This window comes from Epinephelus lanceolatus, chromosome 2 (genome assembly GCF_041903045.1).
Source record: "Epinephelus lanceolatus isolate andai-2023 chromosome 2, ASM4190304v1, whole genome shotgun sequence".
Classification (NCBI taxonomy): Eukaryota; Metazoa; Chordata; class Actinopteri; order Perciformes; family Serranidae; genus Epinephelus; species Epinephelus lanceolatus.
Window position 1 is genome coordinate 38,101,590 of NC_135735.1, and position 21,710 is coordinate 38,123,299.

General features: G+C 40.4%; 2 protein-coding genes across 4 annotated transcripts in view; one reads left to right on the plus strand and one right to left on the minus strand.

Annotated features, from left to right (window-relative positions):
- Positions 1-6,349: 6,349 nt before the first annotated feature.
- Positions 6,350-15,084, minus strand: gpib (glucose-6-phosphate isomerase b). The gene is made up of 18 exons (XM_033626800.2): positions 14,897-15,084; positions 14,494-14,584; positions 13,598-13,666; positions 13,211-13,330; positions 12,970-13,053; positions 12,644-12,790; positions 11,794-11,865; positions 11,657-11,701; positions 11,513-11,566; positions 10,784-10,844; positions 10,009-10,052; positions 9,737-9,889; positions 9,397-9,526; positions 9,132-9,208; positions 8,313-8,441; positions 8,015-8,090; positions 7,483-7,549; positions 6,350-6,768 (listed from the first exon to the last, which is right to left on the minus strand). The coding sequence occupies exons 1-18, from the start codon at positions 15,013-15,015 to the stop codon at positions 6,645-6,647; spliced, it is 1,662 nt and encodes a 553-aa protein (XP_033482691.1). The 5' UTR covers positions 15,016-15,084; the 3' UTR covers positions 6,350-6,644.
- A 3,237-nt stretch (positions 15,085-18,321) lies between these two features.
- garre1 (granule associated Rac and RHOG effector 1) overlaps positions 18,322-21,710 on the plus strand; it is a 37,246-nt gene continuing 33,857 nt past the window's right edge. The window contains exon 1 of one of the 3 annotated variants that reach the window (XM_033622924.2): positions 18,322-18,407. The gene's annotated coding sequence lies outside the window, so the exon portion shown is untranslated. Of the gene's footprint in view, positions 18,408-18,916; positions 18,983-20,929; positions 21,078-21,710 lie in introns of those variants that run through there. The other 2 variants (XM_033622932.2, XM_078161449.1) reach the window with 2 other exon arrangements.

Sequence of the window (21,710 nt, forward strand, 5' to 3'; positions counted from 1 at the left end):
GGGAGCTCACTTTTTTTTCCCTGCCTTAAAGAGAGGACCGACCATATAAACCTCCACACCAGTACATAGCATACCTGCATGCCTGCATCTTTATTAAAGTGATTTATCACATGCATGAACCATTCATCAATAAGAGTCTGATATAATGCATGATTGTTGATGATTAAGATACAAAAATTATAATTACATGGTAAAAATAGCATATTGTCAGTATGCTAGACCCCCCCAAAAATGTCATGTTTTTAGGAGAGCTCATGCCTTATGAAAAGAGCTCTGCTCCCCCTGGTTAGATACCTTGAATAAAGTCAGTGGTTAACACAAGCTTAAGAGATTTTCACGTTTTGTTCTGTGACATAAAATATGTAAATTAATACACTACAGGTGAATTTTGAAACTTTTACATGTCTTAAAAAGGCGGTTGCTATCAAGTGGCTATATGGGGCTTCAGAGGATGCCCGGGATATTGAAAGCCATCTAGTCACTCGTCCACCTTTAGTTGTGGTGATGTCGAAATCACCTGACCTTGATGTAGTTGGTTATAGCCTGCCTAACATTAACTTTTTGGTTCTGGTGATTGCATTTATGCTTAAAAATCATAAAAGCGGTGTTTGTGAACATTATCTTGATGAACAAAAAATGAAAGTATCATCAACTTTTGTTTGCCACAGAGCTTATTTTCTGCAGTAATCCAAAATACAATGGGAAAAATCCCATTGGCTGTTTGTGGAGGGATTCAGCGCGATGCTAATTTCCAGGTTGGCTTACATAAAAGTGTAATCCCTGCACCACAATATAGCCTAATAACATCCTGTCTGCAGAATGTCATGTGTTAAACTCTCCCCCCTGGGACACAGCCTGACACTCTGATGGTGCACTTAATATTACTCATGTGAAGCTTTTTTTAACATAAAAAAAAGATAATAACATCTTTAAAAGTTATAAATGATGCCCCTGTGTGAGGTTGGTTGTAATGATATAGGAACATGGCACAAACAGTGTTGCTGTCATCTCTGGAGATCCTGCAGGTGAGTGGGTGGGTTTCAGCAGAAGTCCCATTTTTACTGCTCGCTTGCTAAATTACTTCTGCCTGGCTCAGTCCCCAAAAGGGTGAGAATGAATTCAAGTCATCTTCTCTTTTCAGTTATAGAAAATACTTGGTTGAGAGACAGGCTCACGGATGACTGCATATCTTTTAAAAAGAAAGGAAAAAGGAGAAATGAGGAAAGGGGACCTTCACAGTTCCTGCACCTGCACTGGGGATAAAACTTGAAAAAGAAAATTCAAAACATGCACAACCCCTTCACCCTTTGAGTCTTACATTTCAATTACAGTAGGTACAGCTGTATTTATAAGCCACTGAAACACAGATAGTGTGAGATGTAGCTACATTTTGTGTGGGTGTACATTAAAGCGCAGTCTGCCCTCTGACTGAGCTCTCCTGTTAGCTAAACAGTGGTGTTCAGTGTGAGGAGCTCTCTGGTGTTGGTTGTCAGCTCCATGAGTTGGGGCACAAAGCACCCTTTATGTGTGTGAGGGTTCCACCCTGTGACTCAGGGAGAAGTGTATGTGTGTGTGTGTGTGTGTGTGTGTGTAGAGAGGTAGCGGAGCCCCAGGGGATCCGCTGTGAGGTGAGCTCTGTTACACCGCACAAAAGAACACCTTCCCTCTGGAGCACACAGGTCCCTCCACTGCCAGGAAATGAGTGAAAATATGCTCGCCACAGGATTACCTCATACACTCCGAATCTTTGGTTACTAACACTTTGTCCCCATCCTGTTACCAAAAAAAAATTTCGGCCTCCTGTTTGCTACCTTTTGTCTGATTTTTCCCTCACTATACAGCAGCTGGATGTTTGTTGGTGAGTCAGTCATTTTTAATGGAAAGTTTGCTCTCTTCCACAGAAAGATACGTGATTCAGTGATTGAGTTGATGGAAGCTTTCACACTTGATGCTCCAAACGTACAGTCAGCTCTCTCAGGGAAAAATCCTGAAATAAGGTGATATGATTTATGTGTCAAACTGCAGCAACAGTAGCAATGAACGAATACTTACAGAATCAAACACAGAAAATACACAGAAAAAATTGGATTTGTAGTGAGTCACAAATATTTCATTTCAAATTAATCAAACTGTGTTTAGGATATATTCTTTACAATTGAAATCAAGCAGCTCACCTAAACATATTTTTTCACTTAATCCTTGTGGTATCAAGCCATTCTTGAAAATTGGGGTTGTCTGTGCTATGGTGAGGAGAAATTCAACTATGAACTGTTATCTCAATGTAATGGATACACATTTTTGCTGCTCAAAGTATTAAAAAAATAAATCTGAAAAACTCAACAGCCAATCAGTGAAGAGCGGAACCAAACATGTTGTTTTATATTTCATTTCATGACCCAACCTGGTGCCTATATTGCCCACAATGCAACTTAACCTCCAGCAGTTGGAGATGGGCCTTTCTCACGGCAGGCATTTGGACATGGCATCGTAGTAAAAGCGCATGTGTAGATGATTAAATTGATGATGATTGCATTCTGTTTAGCTGCTTTTATTTCAGGTTTCTGGGGAGCAGTCTAATAGTCTTTTCTGCTAAGTAAGGTACCTAATTGAGTGAAATGACCCAGACATATCTAAGTGGCAGCCATGATGACAGCTGGTCGAATTCTCTGAATGCTAATGAAAGGTGCTTCAGTGCTTCCTTTCGTATCTCTTTCAGCATAGGGTACACTAGACCATCTTTCATCAAAGGAATGGAGATAATGCCGTCCTACAATTCCTTTCAACAGCAACATTTGTTTTTATTCACATGTGGTATTGCCATTAGAAGTGCTACTAGGCAATAGAGCGGGAAGAGAAATGTGATCACCTGTGTCATTTAGTGTCATTACCGGACACTAATAAGGTAGAGTCATCTGTGTAAAGCATCATTTTAGATGTCACTGTTGATGGCGTAGATTAATATAGTAAAATACAAACAACTATGATCCCAAAATGGAGCCCTGTGGTACCCCACATGCAACCTCCATGACTGTGGACAGGGCCTCACCAATCAATCTCACAACTTTATGGAAGTACAATATTAAGTTTCTTGAGTACACAAAGATGCATTTCCTGGGGCGTCGGTGGCTTAGTGGATAGAGCAGGCGCCCCATATACAAGGCTGTTGCAGCAGCGGCCCGGGTTCGACTCCAGCCTGTGGCCCTTTGCTGCATGTCACTCCCCCTCTCTCTCCCCCCTTCACACTTAACTGTCCTATCAATTAAAGGCTAAATGGCCCAAACAAATATCTTAAAAAAAATACAAAAAGATGCATTTCCTTTCATGATTGAAATGCAGCATTGTGTGGTTTGGTTGCTGTATTAATATTAAATTGTTGAATTAAAACCGTGTCTTTAACCCATAGCAAACCATACATGTGTAAGGACTACACCATTTGTCCATTTTGTGTCAAAAGAAACAGTGCTGGTTGCATCACTGAGACAGAGGACTGAATACATTTCTATCGCCCTTGGAGAAAAAAAAACAACTTTTATTTTTTTTAATTAATGCTGAGCTGAGTCACTTGCATAAACAACCTTAAACCACTGTGAAGGTTAAAAGGCTTGATCCTACCTTCACTGCTGGCGACAAAAGAACCAACAGTCATGCCTGCTTTGCACCACATGTGTCATCACCATCAGGAATAGCCTTGGTCTAAAAATGTGAGATACCAAGTGTCACTGTCATTGTGAACATTATGACATACTGTATCTCCAGCAGATCTATAGAGGCTGAAATCAGTGTGGGAGTATTTCTTTTTTCTTTTTTTTCAGTCCCCTCACATTGTGATGCTGAATAAAAGCCAGATGTTGGCCAGTATATGTGTCTGTGGATTCAGGACAGGCAGTGAAGACAAAAAAAACTTACAGTGGATGCACATTATTCATAAGCCTACAAACATAACCAGATAAGCCATCCCAGGAGAGCACATGAGCCCAGTTGTCTGATGGTTTGGCAGAGATGAACCACAAAAAGAAATCTCTGACTGCCCTGTGAGGTCAGATACATCCAAAAGAAATTATTCAGATATGGGGAATGAAAATATTTCCATGCAATATTTATACCAAAATATTACAACACAGTGATTTTCTCACTTGAGAATATTTTGAAAGTAATTTCTCAGAGAGGTGAGAGCTGCACTGCTTCATTTTTTCCTTCACCTTATGGTCACATAGATGTGCGATAACATGAAAACTATAATCTGAGATGATATTGTTCTTGTGCTTTCAAAGGCATAGGGCTCGGCGTATAGTGTTTTCCATGTGGACCCCAACAACAATGCATTTAAAGATGAATCCAGCTAATGGGGATCTGAGGAAACTTATTTAAGGGGGGAGAACATGGAGCCTGAGCAACAAGGGGTCAGCTGGAGCCCCCTGCAGCCTCATGGGACTGCTGCTGGCTTCCTATGCTGCAGCATGACGAGCTCTGCCCACGTACTTAAGTTAATCTTTATATAACTCCAGTAGTCGTGGGAAAAATGAAGCTGGGCTTGACTTGATGGCTATTTCGTTTTGCAGCCTGCAGGGTTTCTGTGTCACTGCTGTCACTGGCAGCCTCAAACTGCAGACTGGGAACAGGATTGGGAGCATTTACTGGGTCGATATTGGAAAATGTAATGTGTGAGTGTGTTCTGTGTTGGGTGGGTGTGCGGGGGGTTAATATGTTTGAATATGTTCCCTGAAGGCCCTCCCTGGGAGGGAGGATGGTCATGCACATGAAAAGCATTCCAGTGAAGTTCAAGTGAGAATTAAAACTGACTGCGGATCTGCAAGCTGCTCTTCTCCCCTGAGGCCAAGTTTCCAAGCTTGTTTACATGCAAGGATGCTGACCCTCTGACTGCTTCCAGCACTGTGGCCCATGATGAATACAAATGATATGAATGCGGGGAGAACATACTTCTCGGAAGACGTTTCAATGAGCTGTATCATTAGTCAGTTCAGAGGAATCCCAAACTCTGCTCCCATCATTCGTCTGTCACCACCATGAACTTGGGACTGCACAGTCGAAAGTGGCAGGGGGTGACGTCCCCATGGCAACCACCGCACTGGGGCAGGTTGGGACCCTGCTCAAGCCAGGGGAGCAGCTCTTTAATGGGCCAGAGAGAAAAAAAAAATGACTGACAGGGCCAACCAATAAAGCATGAAGTGGAATGTGAGGGTATGAAGCGCCATTGTTCAACAAACATCTCAGGAACGCACACAGAACCTTTTTCATGCTTTCATGCTGCTGTTTGATTCTGCTCTCCGATGAACTAAGCCTGAGCCTAATCACTTATTTCCTCATGTTGACTTGCTGCTTGTTTATTTTAACCTATTGCACCTGGCTTCAATAGATTATAATAACTCAGCAGTGGGTTGCAGTTCTTATGAGGAGCTGTAAGTGTGTATCCACCATGAAAGAGCTGACAGCCCTCTATAAATGAGTTGCAAAAATGTGACAAGTTCTCTGCAATACTCAAAGACTGATTAAAAATGCTCGTTTTTTGGACATTAGAAACTGAAAAGTGTTCTATTAACAATTTGCAACATCTTAAAATGACAGTAAGGAGGGTCTTCTATCCCCAGTAAACTCACTTTCTTCTGTATCCTGTTTCAGAGCTGGAGATAAAAAGGACAAGTTAGATTTGAAGTAAAGTATTGTTGCCTGGCAACAGCATTGAAAACCCACTAGTGTCTGGGGGTCTAGGATTTTTTTTTTACTTTCTGTTTGTCCTCATGCACACTCAGTAATTGTACCCAGCAGTGAGTATGAGGAGAAGAAAACGGTGAAATATACTTTATCTTTTTTTAGTGCATTGTGGTTAATAGCACGATCACATGATGTGCTGTGAGAGCTGCTCTCTGTTATAAATACATTATATGTGGTTTGATGCTTATAGGAGAAATTCACCTGCAAATTGTGTGCAGGCTTTTGACTGAAACATTAAGCAAATCGAGTTTAATGATGTTTAAGTGAGGTGCCAGTGAGGAGTGGCTTTCAGTCCAGATGCTGTTTAGTCCAGCTGTTTGTTTTTCTCTCTAAATGGATGCTGTGTCGTCAGGGGATTTGTGGGGAGGAACAGTGCAGATGGACTGACCTTTGACCCTTTGTTCCACTGAATAAATGGTAGATTGCTGGGTGTCTGATATGCGCCCAGTAATATAATCTGGCACTCTGATGCCATCTAGTGACGTGCATGACTTTTCTCACAGCGCTTTGATGCACATTATAACAGTGCTTTGTACACAGGAACAGGATGAACAGCTGTTGAGTTAGTGTGTGTTTATTTTTTACATTAGACCAGGTGTGACTGACACTGAAACTGACATTGTGCAAAGATGTTTATTCCAGAAATTACACTTCTTGGAGAGACAGTGAGAGCACTTCTCACAGTGCCTTCCAGACCTCTAATACAAAAAGCTTTTCCCCTTCACAGTGATGAACGAACGAACATAGAAAAGACAGCACTGTAGACAGTCACGATATTCATAATGAGAGAAAAAACATACAGGGTGCTGCGTGGGAGTGACCAGCTGCCTCTGCAAGTCTCCTGTCCATGCAGCTCATTAAACTCACGCATAATGATGTGGAGTAAAGTGGAAGTTGTCAGGCAGGGATCTGACTCAGGCAAAGTTCTTCTTAAGGAAGTTGATGAGTCCGTTGGTGGAGGAGTCGTGGGAGTGGACCTCTGTGGTGTCCTTGAGCTCAGCCTCGATCTTCTTGGCAAGCTGTTTGCCCAGTTCAACTCTAATAATGTGGAGGGGAGGGAGAGTGGACACAAACAGAGGAGAGATGATGGGTTCAGTGATGTGAAGAAGAACATATGAAGGCTTTTTAGAGATGAGGTCCAAGCTGAGCAGCAGGGGGGGAGTTAGGGTTAGGGTTAGGGGTTGGCGCGGTGAGCACCACAAGCCAAGTGCCATCCATCCAATGCCATTTTATTTGAGAGAAGGTAGACATCTCTACTGCTGATATTTCTAACACTCACAAAAAAACCAACAACAAACATACATGATATACTGTATGTATTTTTCTATTTGGGGGTAAAGTGTCCCTTTAAAATCATCCGATTGCGCATTTTCTGACAATATCACATATATTCTGTCTGTATTTGTTATCTTCATTGAAGCTCTATGATGCTTATACACTGGGTGAAATATTCAAACAGAATTTTTTCACTCTGTCAGAGTCAGGACATATTTTGGTGGCCAGTGGATCATTTAACACACATTTCCCCCAAAAAATAGCCTGACATGTTTAATATTTTTAGAAACTTTGGAAACCATACCAGAACTTTTAAGAGCTCTGTAAGGTTTAACAGATGTTTGCTGAACGGCATGAGTTTGCAATGATGACAGGCCGCTGCTTGTTAACAGGTTACAAAATAAGAGCTGCCCAATACAATCAGTAGTTTATCAACTGCATGTGTATAATGTGTGTGAATAATAAAAACTGTCTCACCCCCACTGGTCAAAACTGTTGATCTCCCACATGACACCCTGGATAAAGATCTTGTGCTCATACATGGCTGTAAAACAAGAAGAAGAGAGAGATGTAACACATGTAAAAGATGTAATTTCAGAGGTAACACAAGGAGCTGTCCATAATATAATATAATATAATATAATATAATATAATATAATATAATATAATATAATATAATATAATATAATAATAACATGTTTTCTATTCAAATACTTTGTAATATTGCACTGTCAGTATGTGTGTATTACTTTAGATTACATGTACATGTACGATTACAGGGCAATCGTTTAAACATATGATGTGTAGGCATGTGCTGTTTAGTAATTCTGACTTTCATGTGGATTCCTAGGAGGCTAGCCTTGAGCTGAAATAGTTTCAAATAAACAAAATAAACAAACAAAACTACCTGTACAACCAGTAGCAACAACAGTACTGCACCATTTCAGTGACAGGCTTCATTTTAGTATTATCAGTGGCTGTAAGTCAGGAGACAATGTTTTGCTCTCACCTATAAGTGCTCCAAGTGTGTATGGGCTCAGTTTCTTGAAGATGATTGAGCTGGTTGGCCTGTTTCCTTGGAATACCTGCGTAAAAAATGAGAAACATTTAATTATACAGACCACTTTTTTATAGCTATGTTTATTTATGGTCACTGGGGGGCACTAGAATGATTTCTTTTGTGTAAGTAACATGATATGACTGCCCCTCTGCTCAAATCTAGGTTTCATGTTTTATTGTCATATTACGAGAGCTGTTGAGCAAATGTTCTATATGAAGTCATTTTCTCTTGATTTGATTTCTCTTACTTTGTGTGGCAGGATTTTCTCCAGAGCTTCCCCACTCAGGCCGCTGGCCTCCAGCTCCTTCTTGGCCTCCTCTGTGGTCTTACCCCTCATCAGTGCTTCTGTCTGCGCCAGGAAGTTAGCCACTAGGATCTAAACCCACATCAAACACACACAACCTCAGATACAGTGTAGTACAATGTGTGTTATACAGTGAGTTGTATTCTGTCAATATTCTGACATATTGACTTTCAGACCTGCCATGGACCGGCTACTATGATACATAGTTTTGGTTGCAAAAACATTTTTATGACCTTTCTAGAGTATTATAAAATGAATTTCCTCATTATTGAGTTCTTCTTGAATCTGTCTAAGAGTATATATTCAGTTACACTGGTATTTGGTTACAGCTCCGGGGAAGTCTGACCTTTAAGGATGATCTCTCAAAAGTATGTATTCATTAGTTTTTCCAGGTAATTAATACACACACAGATTGCACACCACTGCAGTTGTGGCTTAGATCACGATATTGGGTTCAAAATTCCGAAGCGGTCACAAGAAGATAATTTGCCGTCCGTGACATCATTTAGGGAATGTGAAAAACTATATCTTGTCTTATCTTATCTTGTCATAAAACTGTAAAATAAAACATTTGCAGCATCTATAGTTCAGTCTATACTTGATTACACAAACTTCCAAAGGAAACAAAAATCATAATTTCAATGGGTATAATCTAAGGTGAGGAACTTCATCATATCAGCATACATACTCTTGACCGCATTACAGGTCTCTATCCATTCAATGCGCTGCTATAGACAACAATTCCTCTAACACAAGTAATACCTTGTGGTGCAGATTGTCTCTGATGGGATGCTGTGACTGAGCTGGGATCAGGAAGTCACAAGGCACCATGCGTGTTCCTGAGTTGGACACAGTTGGACTGCATTAGTGACAAATAACCCATGGACAAATGGCATGAGGCTAACCAACTAGCAATGTTAGCAGTAAAAAGACAGATGGGCAGGATACTTGGTTGGTGAAATCTGCTCTGACTGGCTGAATCACTCACATGTTGCGGTGACTAAGTGATGATCTCTGGTGTTGTTACCTTGATGGATGAGCTGGTAGAAGGCATGCTGTCCATTGGTTCCTGGCTCCCCCCACACTATTGGCCCAGTGTGGTAGTTTACACGTGCTCCCTGGTTAGTGATGTACTTTCCATTGGACTCCATGTCACCCTAGATAACAAAGACTGGTCAAAATTGTTCTCTTTCTGTGAATTATTAACACAGACAAAGTGTTGCTGTGTCAGTCCGGTGGCAATATCAGTATGCTCACTATCAAAGTCATCTTTGAAATAACTTACATAACAATACAAAATAATACTCAAACTTCTTTTTAACGTTCTTGCAGAAACCTGTGAGGCCTGCGGCATTGTGGGGGCAGACCTGTTGGAAGTAGGCAGTGAAGCGGTGCATGTACTGGTCATAGGGCAGCATGGCGTGGGTCTCAGCATGGAAGAAATTGATGTACCAGATGCCCAGCAAGGCCAGCAGGACAGGAGCGTTCTTATCCAGAGGAGCGGTGCGGAAGTGGTTGTCCTGCAGGAAAGGAAGGGCTGCAAATTTACATCCCTGTGTTCTGTATCTTTTCTCCTGGAAGGCTCATATGAATAGTTTCTCTATAGGTGGAGAAATGAAGGTGTTGGAGAAGTACCTACCATCCAATGAGCTCCTGAAAGAAGCTTTTCATAGTTTTCAAAGCCTGATGGGGAGAGGAGATGTGACAGAAAGGTTTACTGCAGAAACTGTTGATCAAACAGTTGACCTGAGGATGGGCATTACGCTTCCACAATGACACTGTCCCGATATCAGCGATAGCATTTAGCTATCAAGGGGAAACACACTGAGGCGACCATCGCTAATGCCTTTGGTGATCCTTGTGCTTCTGCATTAACATCACCATGAGGCTGACATTTATGGGTTTGTGTTGATTGGCTTGGATGGACTGCCATGAAATTTGGTGCACTCATTTACATCTCTCTCGGGATGAAATGCAGTGACTTTGGTGACCCCTTGTCTTTTTTATCCAGCATCCATTTGGTCCAGTAATGTGATTTACGGCTAAATACCTGCAAATCTAATGGCATTCCCATCACCCTCAGCTCAGCTTACTTTGTGTTTAGTGCTAATTAGCAAATGTTAGCATGCTTACACATTACTAAGATGGTTAACACAGCAGACATTATGACTGGTAAACATTAGCATTTTTGTGAGCATGTTAGAATTCAGATGTTAGCATGTGGCTCAAGAAAATCTCACAGAGCTACTAGCATGACTGTAGATGCTCATTATGTCACAGTAGCATCTTTGAAATTAGAGGGACAATGTGAGCATTATTGCTGCCACTGAGTTTTTTTTCTTGATAATACAAGTCAGAAAATTTTAAAGGTAAACAACACAAATTAAAAAAAAAAAGTTTTTCACTGTACATACCAATGTGCAGGGCAATGGACATTCCAATTGCAGACCACAAGGAGAAACGACCACCAACCCACTAAAAGACAAAAGAAAAACTAAGATATATCCATGCCTTATACAAAAGTCCTTTGCAAAATGTGTATTCTTAATGATAAAGAAATGCTTTGCACACAACAGATGTTGCTGGAAACTGCAAGACAGGCTTTAATGTAATTAATCTTAAGCTACCTGTGCACTAATCAAAAATAATATGTATATATTTAATAAACATTGATATGAGCAGCACAGTTGACTCAGCACTTCATCATTTAGCCTGTGATCTTTTATATAAAGTCCCATTCCACTGGAAAAGTTTTTCTCTCCCTTAGGGACATATACTGTATACTCTGTACACGTAATGAGTGTAAAACCCTGGCAGACATCTTCTATGACATAAAGGCCATATTAAAGCTGTTACCCATTAAATACCAACAATGTAACTAAATGTAGCTACCTGACCTTTGATGCAACCCAGCCTTTACAGTAACCTCTGCAGAGAGAAGGTCGCTACCAATAATAACTGAGTTTGAAGAGAGAAGCTTCTGATTACCCAGCAGCTGCTGGCCAGTGCGCCTATCCCACCTACTTCACAGGTCAAAAGCCCAGCTTATTTATAGCTGCTGCCTACGGCCCCCTTCGCAGTCTGTGGATGAAGACAGGACCTGCTGTACACTGCCTGCTTTATGGCTTAAAAAGAGCACTCACATCCCAGAACTCAAACATGTTCTCTGTGTCGATGCCGAAGTCCTTCACTTTGGGCTGAGGGGGAGAAAAGGAAGAACAGTTAGGATCAGATATCTAGACACAGAGAGAAGGTGTAACCTGTAAAATGGTGTTATTGTGACTTACTCCATTTGTGGAAAGGGCCACAAAGTGCTTGGCAACAGCAGCTTTCTGTTGAAACATAAAGTGGATATGATTGTAGGATATCAGTCGGCCAGCTAACAAAATGCTGCTGTCCGTCTGAGGTCTGTCTGCATACTCACATCTTTGGCATGTTCAAGGAACCATTCTTTGGCCGACTCAGCGTTGGTTATGGTCTCTTGAGTGGTGAATGTCTATAAATGGAGAATTAGATAAACAAAATACATAGATAAGTATTCATATATAATGCATCTAAACATATGGTATAGATCTGCCAGCAAAAGATAAACTAGAGGGTCTCAGGAAAAAATAACACATCAACAGACACAAGAAAAATTAAGAATATCATTTTCTGTACTTTAACATATTTAATTATTACTAAATATACAATAAAATCAACTTCTCAGAATGGATGTGGAGTATTTTGGAATAATTGTAACTTTTAGCTGTTGCTGTTTCTAAAATGAGCAACTCATGGTGTGCAGTACAACCAGACTTATCTGCCAGAGTGGAAACTTAAAGGTCCAGTGTGAGGGATTTAGGGCCATATATTGGCAGCAATGGTATGTAATATTCATAACAATGTTTTCATTATTTCATCATCACCTGAATATATGAATCATTGTGTTTTTGGTACCTTAGAATTAGCTGTTTATATCTACATATGGAGGGAGGCCTCTCCCATGGAGTTGGCCATGTTGTTCTGTAGTAGCCCAGACCAGACAGAGCAAACACTGGCTCTAGACAGTCAGTCATGTTTTATGACAACCATTGTAGTTCTCCATATTCTTGGTACACGAGAAAAGTTTCAGTTTTGCAACCTCACCCCTAGATGCCACTAAATCCCACACCGGACCTTTAAATCACAACTGGTCGATGAAATATTTTGCAGAAGCTATCATGTAAACATGAATATGAATTAGAAGGCTTTTTTCCCTTCTGATATGAGTCCGCTCTGTGTAAACCAGCTACCTTGGATGCAATGATGAAGAGGGTTGTCTCAGCATTCAGATGTGCCAGGGTTTTGGCGATGTGTGTTCCATCAATATTGGACACAAACCACACACGTGGTCCACCCTTGGAGTAAGGTTTCAGAGCCTCAGTCACCATCAGGGGGCCCTGCAAGTCAAATTGATTCAAGTTCATACTCAGATAAGACTGTGGCTGTACGGGGCAGGTTACAGGAGTGTATGTGTGTGACCTTTAAAGTATGGAACAGTAAAAGCCGTCAATCATAGGATGTCTGGTTGACATTTTGCAACAAAACATATGCAAATCTTTCCAGCAATTGCACTCACAAGGTCGGATCCTCCAATGCCGACATTGACAACATCTGTGATGGCCTTTCCTGAGTAGCCCTTCCATTCACCGCTGCGAACTTTCTGCAACAGACAAACACAGTCATCCTAAGCATTAACCAGATTTCTCTACATCAAACAGTCATGAGCAGGATTGCTGAACTCACACTGTGAAATGTGTCAAGTCTGTTGCAAAAAAGCTTTGTGATTTTGCATCTCCTTATTGGTACATTTCACTCACATGACAGAAGCCCTTCATCTTCTCCAGAACCTTGTTCACATCTGGCATCACATCCTTGCCATCAACCATGATGGGAGTGTTGGAACGATTCCTCAGAGCCACATGGAGCACAGCGCGGCCCTTTATATGCACAGCACCAGGAAACAAAACGCTCAGTATTGTGGCTGCTTATACTGTTAGTAATAAAGGAGTTAGAGACTACTGAGCTGTTGCAATCACTGTATTCAATGTTCATTTTCAAATAATCCCAAAACTTATGTGCAGGAGTTGTTGTATCACACAGTGTAAATGCTACATCAGTGGCTGTTTCACCCCACCAGGATAAATGTCAAGAGGTAACTCTGCCATAAGCCAAGTTACAGCTGACATGTGATCAACAATGTGCACCTCAGTGAAGTTTATCTTCTCTCCAGTGAACATCTTCTCTCTGACAGCTTCAATGCCTCTGGACTTGGCCTGAAAAAGACAGTAAATGTTGGTTCATTACTGGGGGGGAGCCATACTGATGTAAACCAACGTAATATAAGGAGCTGAAAAGTCCCTATAGGACAGGTTGGAGGGGTAGTGGATGGGTACAACAAACCATGGGCTTTCGCTTGGGAGCCTGGTGTTAGCTTCCGGTATGAATGTCAAGCCAAACCATGATGTTTTTATTTCTAAACCTAACAGCATGCTTTTTTTGCCTGAACCTAGCCGTGTGCTTTTGGTGACATCCCGGCCATGGTAGCAGTGTCCTGGAATGTCAACAGCAGACGCAGAAGAATACTTACTGCTTTATATATAGATGTCAAAGGCCACTGACAAAGTAGCGATATATGAGGACTTGGGGTGAGAAGGTGTTGGATAAACACCATGTGCATATATTATTATCTGAACGACACAAAGTTGAAATTATTTTTAAAAACTTAAAAGATCTGGGGGGTTTTGAAAAAAATATCTGTAGCTGGGGCCTCAGAAGCCATCCTGCACTCCACCTCTGTTTATTATAGAAGCAGACTAATATCCAAAATGTATGGGATGGCACAATGTGGCTATGATTCAAATTGATGACCAATCATTCCAATCAATTCATATGACATGTGCATAAGAAGACTTTTGTCTCAGGAAGCCTGTATCAGCTAAATGATCCCCGACTTGTAGCTTGCTGCAACCACTGATTGGATTTGCACTTTACAGCCGCCGATACAGTATCAGGCCCTGATCCAGTTGTATCATTAGGAAGCTATTGAGCATAGTTTTAGCATTAAAAAAGAGTCAGATAACTAAGACGGAAACTAATTTACCAGATCAACCAACATCCTCATGACTTCATCAGTGATGAGATTCTTGGAGTAATCCAGAAGAATGTCTCCATCCTCAGTTTTCAAGTTTAGGCTGTCCAAACACAGAAACACAACAGTGACTGGAACAGCAAAAACTGTGACTGAAAAGAAATACAACACTCAAAACCAAACAATGTGGCTCTGTGGTCGAGTGGTGCTTTGACAGCCAGCTTTCAGTATTATGTAATGAAGCTGCACAGTTGTGTTGCAGGAATGCATCAGAGCACTATCATGTGAACTTGACTGCCAACACATTATAGAATGTCATAGTCACACTAATAAAACAGCTTTATTACTTAGATACAAAATCTCTACATTCTGATCACAGGAACGTAGGATGTAGGATGTTCAATAGGATGCATACCTGAGCTTGTTGAATCTCTCCTTGTCAGTCTCAAACATATGCCTCAAGTTGAGGTTCAGGGCATGGGCTGTGTACCAGTCCTGCAGCTTGTGGAAGTTGGGGTCCTGTGTGAGTCCCATGATGTCCGGAGGGGCTTGCTGTGCTCCGCTGTGCTCAACTGGCCTGGCTGAGTGGGACCGAACAGGTCAGAGGGAAAGCTTTTTGAAGGGCGTCTAGACCAGATCCACACATGCCCCTCCTACAAGAGACACTCTATATTCAGGGCTGTACATGCCACACCTCCACACTCTCTTGCAGAGTTACAGTGCATGTGTAGGGGAGTGTCACCAGGACAGCAGCTCAGTGGCATGAATTTCATTTGACAGTATAGACAATATTGCAGTTCATTCTGTTGCACTCATTGTAAAATCATTCTGAAATGCATGCATTAGCTGTCTACATTAAATATAGCCATTGCACAGCAGATTATCACTCACATTACAGACAGCAGTGTATCAAAGTTGCCAAATACTGTGTGACATATGGATACATTTGTCCAAAAGTCATGATGTCAACACCAAGACAAGAAGTAGAGCTGTGCAACTGTATTCATTGACTTGTCCAAAGCTTTTGATACTGTTGACCATCTTATGATGGCCTTATTATCTTATGATCACCTGATACAGAGGTTGACTAGTATTGGTATATCAGATCAGGCAGCGGACTGGTTTGTGAATTACCTCTCAGAAAGGTCTCAGTTTGTTCAGTTTGATTGCCTCACTTCTAACTGGCTCAAAACTTGTAATGGTGTACCCCAGGGTTCTGTGTTAGGTCCCCTGTTGTCTTTGATTTATATTAAAAGTCTGTGTGGTATATTGTACTGGCTCATTCATCACAAAGGCTGTGGCCAAATTGCAGGTTGTCTTCAGTGTTATCCAGATTCAGCTTTCACAACTGAAGCTGGTTTTAAATGCTGATAAAATTAAGGTAATGCATTTCTCAAATGCTAGGGAGAAGCCTGTGAACACTCCTGATGTTATTACTGTTCAGGAAAATAAATTTTATGTAAACCTCAGGCTGAAAATCTTCCTTAAAGGGTGAGGCTGAAGTTAAGGTTTTATTTCAGAAACAAGTCCTTCTTCTCCTTTACGGCCAGAAAAAGATTGGTTGCTGCTATGTCTTTACCAGTTCTGGATAATAGTGATTTGTTGTACATGAATGCATCTACACATTGTTTGCACATGTTAGATACTGCATATCATAGTTCTCTGAGATTTTTTTTTTTTTTTTTTACGAATTATAAAGCCTGTACAATTTATTCCAGGGCTAGTTGGCCATTTTGACCTCTCATAGGCTCAGTCACTGGTATCTGGTAATTTATAAAGCCATACTGGGTAAACTCCCTTCATACATTTGTATTTTGATTGAACAGAGATCTGACTGTAGCTATAGTCTGAGATCTCAAGACTTAGTTTTGTTGTCTGTTCCTAGTGGACAGACTGAAAAAAAAAGATTCCATTCAAATACCCTTTTTGCAGTAAGCACATAGCCGACTGGCACATTTATAGTTATTTATTTATATAGTTACAAATCTATAATTTAAGGAACAGAAGATTGACATCCTGTCTCCTTTTTTTATCTTCAAACTTGTGCTTTTTCCTCATTTATTTAAAAATCCATGTGCTCTTATTTAATGTGTTTGTATGGACCCAAGTTCCTATGTTGTATATAATTCTACTGCACAATGTAATGTCTGTTATGGTTTTGTACTTAATATTGTATCACCATGGAGACCATGGCACATTTTTAGCAAAGAACAAGCCACAGTAACATTAAATTCTCACTTCTGTCACATACCACTAAAAACTCTCAACTGTTTTTTTTTTTTTTTTTTTTTCTTGTATTTACCTAAAGAGTTCAAGCCTTTAATCTGTTGTCTTTGGTTCAGAAAAAAAGTGGTATTTAGTAATTTGGGTTTGCGTTTCATCATAACCTATAGAAAGTTAATCAACATTCATACCATAACGTCTTTTTTCCCCCAATGACTATTATCACCAACCAGTTAGTCTATCACAGTGATCTGGTCAAACACACAAAAAGGAAGAAGAACAATATAGATTCGATTTTTTATGTATGATGCTTTAATACCATATGGACGCCAGTGAAAACAATTAGGCCTACTGTTGTATCCAGCAGTAATTTGTGAACCTCAACGCCTCCAAGTGACCTTTTTGAAAAGTACAGGATGCAGGATGTAATGTTCCTTATCAAACACTAGAGGGAGAGAAAAGCTTAGTCTCTAGCAATTTATTGTCCTTTTAGGCCAGAGTGATAAATTTAAACGACAAGAACAGCAGCAAATTGTTTAATTGATTTGACCATTGATGGACATCACAAAGACATTATCAGGATGGATAATTAAAAATATATTCGTATTTAGACATATGTTGCTAACGTTGGCAGCTGGTCAACATGGGAGGATTTGCAATGAGTGCAATAGTGTAATTCACTTACATTTCAACATCACCTGTTTCCAAATCACCAGTGTGACAAGCAAGATCCAGTAGATACTGTCTGATGACATTATTGAAACATGAAAAGTAGTAGACTTCTAATGACTCATAATTATATTTGGTGACCCACTTTCCTTTGAGTCTTTGTGATTTTTGGAGAGAAGCGTTTGTTCCTGGGGGAAAACTGTGAATAATTCTCACAGCACTTCATAGTGTTTAGATTTGTGTGTGGCGAGGGTGTTATAACCATTTTAATTTCGGGAATGGCTTTTTGATTTCAAAATAAGTATGAAGTGGAAGCATTTAACAAACGCAATTTCCTTAGAAAACATACATTTTGATTGGTTAGGGTGAACGTGATGACAATACCACAAAATGTCTTTATAACACTAAACATTTGGATTGGTGCATCGTTCTGTTACTTGTTAGTTGAAAAAAAATCAGTATTTTGATAAAGACTTAAAATATGTACAGACTGTTTTACCTATGCATTGTATAGTTTTACTTTAGCATTCTTCCTGCCACTTCGCTTTACTGCTTCTACACCAAAGTACACCAAAAATGAAATACAAATACAAGGTTTAATATACTCATGGTTCCACTTCCACTTAAATAAGCATGTTGTTCTGCTTTTGTTAATCCTAAACAAATCTTATTATGGTATATTAGGTCATATTTTGTCGACTCTTAAATAAAATTAAAGGTACATACACCTTAAATCTTGTTTTTCATTGCCTGTAGGCCTTAATTTGGTAATTATATAAAACAAGATGGAAAATGATATTTAGATAGATACAACATAAATTAAAAATAAAAATCCAAATATAAAACCAGGTTTAAAACCCCACCAGATTTGTTCCGGTGGATTTATTCAAACGTATTGGTAATGCTGCACATATTTATCTGTAATGGTTTTATTGTGAAGGTTTGACCGGAAGTGTTCGTTTTCATTGATGTGGTCTTAACGGTGGTCACACAGACAGGGGATTCGCTGTCAAGAGGGTGGATGCCTAGAGCTGGTAAGCGATGTGGTGATTAACTTAACATGTACTAACATTTTCCTTGTGTTTTACTGAAGGTGTTTGGTTTCCTCTTGGTTACGGTGGTGCTGGCTGTTGTTGGCATGTACTGGAGTACCACTGGGCCGCTTACAGTTGCTGGTGCTTTCCACCAGCGCTTACAATCGTGTCGCAGAGAGCTAGCTGGGTAGCTAGCGTTAGCTCGCTTAGCTATGTAGCTAGCCTGCTTCGAACCGATGAAACACTGCTGCGTCCATTATCGGACATGCCTCACTCTAGCGTGCATATTTCTATTTTTTCACCATAATTGAAATCGTTGACCCCCATAAACGTTGGACAGATATTTTGAGAGAGGGCTGCAAATGTATGTGACATTTTTTGTGCGACTATACAGTCATATTTTGGTATACAAACCCAGTTTGATGTCTGCTGGTGTAGCGCATCCGCCTAGGCTAGCGAAGGAGGAGCGATTGGCGGTATCGTGTATTTCTGTTTTCATTGCCACTGGTTTGTGTCTGGGGGCGATGCTTCAGATTTGATCCACGTCTTGACAACGGGTAGCCATAGCGATGACGGTAAGATAGACGAGTAAGTTAATGAGCTTTAGCGTCAGCAGCGACCTGGTTTGACTGCATGTCCGATAACGGACCTGGGCGTTCTTGTATGCAAGTTATGTGCTGCAGTCGGTAATCGCCCTCCGCACAGCACGTAATGTAGGTTAACATCAGACGGAGGGACGACAAAGCCGTGATTTGCAGCTCGTGTGACAATGTAACTTATGTCTGTGGCCGTCGTTAGACTGACAGTATTCATAGGCTTCAGGGAAAGTGCACTAGCTTGCTAGCTAACAAGCGAGTGTTTGGTTCTGTGTAGCCAGTGGGCGAGTGTCAAAGTCGGGACTGCAGCGGACCCGGGGTACCGGGTATCTAACCTGTGTGTTCGCTGTGGCGTTTTCGTGTCACCCGCTTTTCTAACGTTTGGTGTGTTGATGCACTGATGCCGCGGAAGCCTTTCCGGCGACTCCGCATTTAGGGCGTTAAAAGGCCGTATTAATAGCTGCGACATAGTGTTCCCATGACTTGGGCCATATCATCCCGGAGAGTTTCGATGAAACCGGCTAACTGCGCTTGCGGGGATTCTGTTACACCTTCCTGCTAAATAGTGACTTGGGTTTAAAATAATCCCTCAGCAAGTACAAAACCAACCAACTAGTTACTTCTCTGTCTCTGTGGAATGCAATGTTAGGTAGCTAACACTGTTTCACTGTTGCATTAATATCTAATCACCGAGTGTATCCGTGCTGTGCTTGATACCGTGTAAAGAGCAGCTTTAACCACCACAGTGGTGTTGTAATCTTATCAATGCATTTCTCGTAAAAAAAAAAAAAAAAGTGCAGCAATTGTGTTTGAAAGCTTGTGTCATTCAACAGAATATCTAGGAACTAGTTCTTCAGTTGTATAGACTTATTGTGGAGATTATGTGAACACAAGAGCTCTGACAAAACCACAGGGATGTTGGTAGCAGGCTTTATATAGTCTCTGAAGTACAGAAGAGATATCTGGAATTGCATTAATATGTAACGTTGCCCCACTTAGGCATTTACAGTCTAGCAAAGGATCTGTGTTTTGACATCATGTGGAAAGAGTTTCCTGTTTTGGTCATTGGAGTGTAGAAATTAAAGTAGAAGTAACCAGTTGCCCAGATAATTTGATCATAGAACAAGGATTGAATATTATTATTATTATTATTGTTGTTGTTATTATCTAGGGCTGCAAGGGTTGTCAGAAGATGCCAGTCTGCTTGCTGGTGTAATCTGAAAGTCAGCTTCTATTGTCATTATAGGAAAATGCCTGTTATGAATAGAATTGGGAAACCAAATGTTGACAGTGATTGTGTTTGCCTTAATACGCAATTGGATTCTAATATGGTGGAAGAGATGGACTTGTTTTTATAGCCTTTTAAAGCAAATGTTGAGAAATATGATTGCAAAAAGTCATGACATTTTAAACTCTGAATGATATAGAAAGTTGTTTGTGTGGTTTTCAGTCATAAGATCGTACGGATGTTGATGATGTTGAATGTGGGCCCAGTGCAGTTTGTTTGACATTAAAAATTCTAATAAAGTGTCATTTCAGAAGGCGTTCATGTTAAGGTCATTTCCTCCCTTTTGTTGAATTTCACAGGCTCATACAGCTCTCATTGAAACAACCCTGAACCTACATGTTGACATCTGCCACAGCTGTGTCACTACAGAAATACGTGCTTTGCTCTGCAAAATTCCTGTCTGTGTTTAAACTTTTCAATAGCTTATTCAACTGTGTGCCTGAATGGCCATCACAGTTAGTGGACGAGTACTAACGCTCCAGTTGTTTTCTTTCCCTTTTTTTTGTTGTCAGTATTTGTCAACATGTGACATGACTAGGAGTGACACTTTTCCTTAGTCTAACATTGAATCCGGATGCATGTGTGAGGAAGTCGGCATACAGTCACAAGATTACTGTTTGCGCTTGCTGCGGGTGGAGTACAGGCCTGGCTTGTGGTTTATTGGCACTGTCTCCACGGACTTGAATGATATTTCCTTCAACATAGGAGCTTTCTAGTAATTCTCTTGCTGTATAGCTTTAAATTATACAGCTGAGTGTTACAGAGGAGTCTCTGCTGGGGGAAGGGGTGAGTTAACCCAGGACATGGTCTTATTAGGACTTGGGAATTCAAACATTTGTGTATTGATTTTTACTTTCTTCTCTCAGATTGTACCAGATAAATTAATTGAGTTTTTGTTCTTTTTAAAGTATATGTCTTTGGTCCCTGGCTATTTTATCTCAAACGTTTGAGATTTTGACCACGCTGTCTTCCTCCAGATGAAATAAAAGGAACAACAGGTGGCACAAGAAGGAAGCTAAATGTTACTTTTGGTTTGAAGCTTCCTCATGGCACCATCTTACAGAAATATTCTCAGTTATTTGTGGCGTAGTTATGCTAACATTAGTGTAAGTCAGGGATATTTCAACATGTTCATGCTTTGGTACAAACTTTTATGGCAGTGCTTAAACATATCAAGAGTGGTGGTAACTGAAACAAGTGTTTTTTATGGCACTGATGTTTTTTTGCTAAAAGATTTTTGCACTGTGACATTTTAGAACTCACTGGCTTTGAGCCTCTTAAGTCTATGTTATGTGACAACAGTGATAGTCCTGTATACTGATGTTGATAGCCCACAAAGGTATTGTCTATTACAGTACAGTAATTATAAAAAACAAACATATTATTGCCATAAAATTAATTATGAAAATGTAAAGAAGA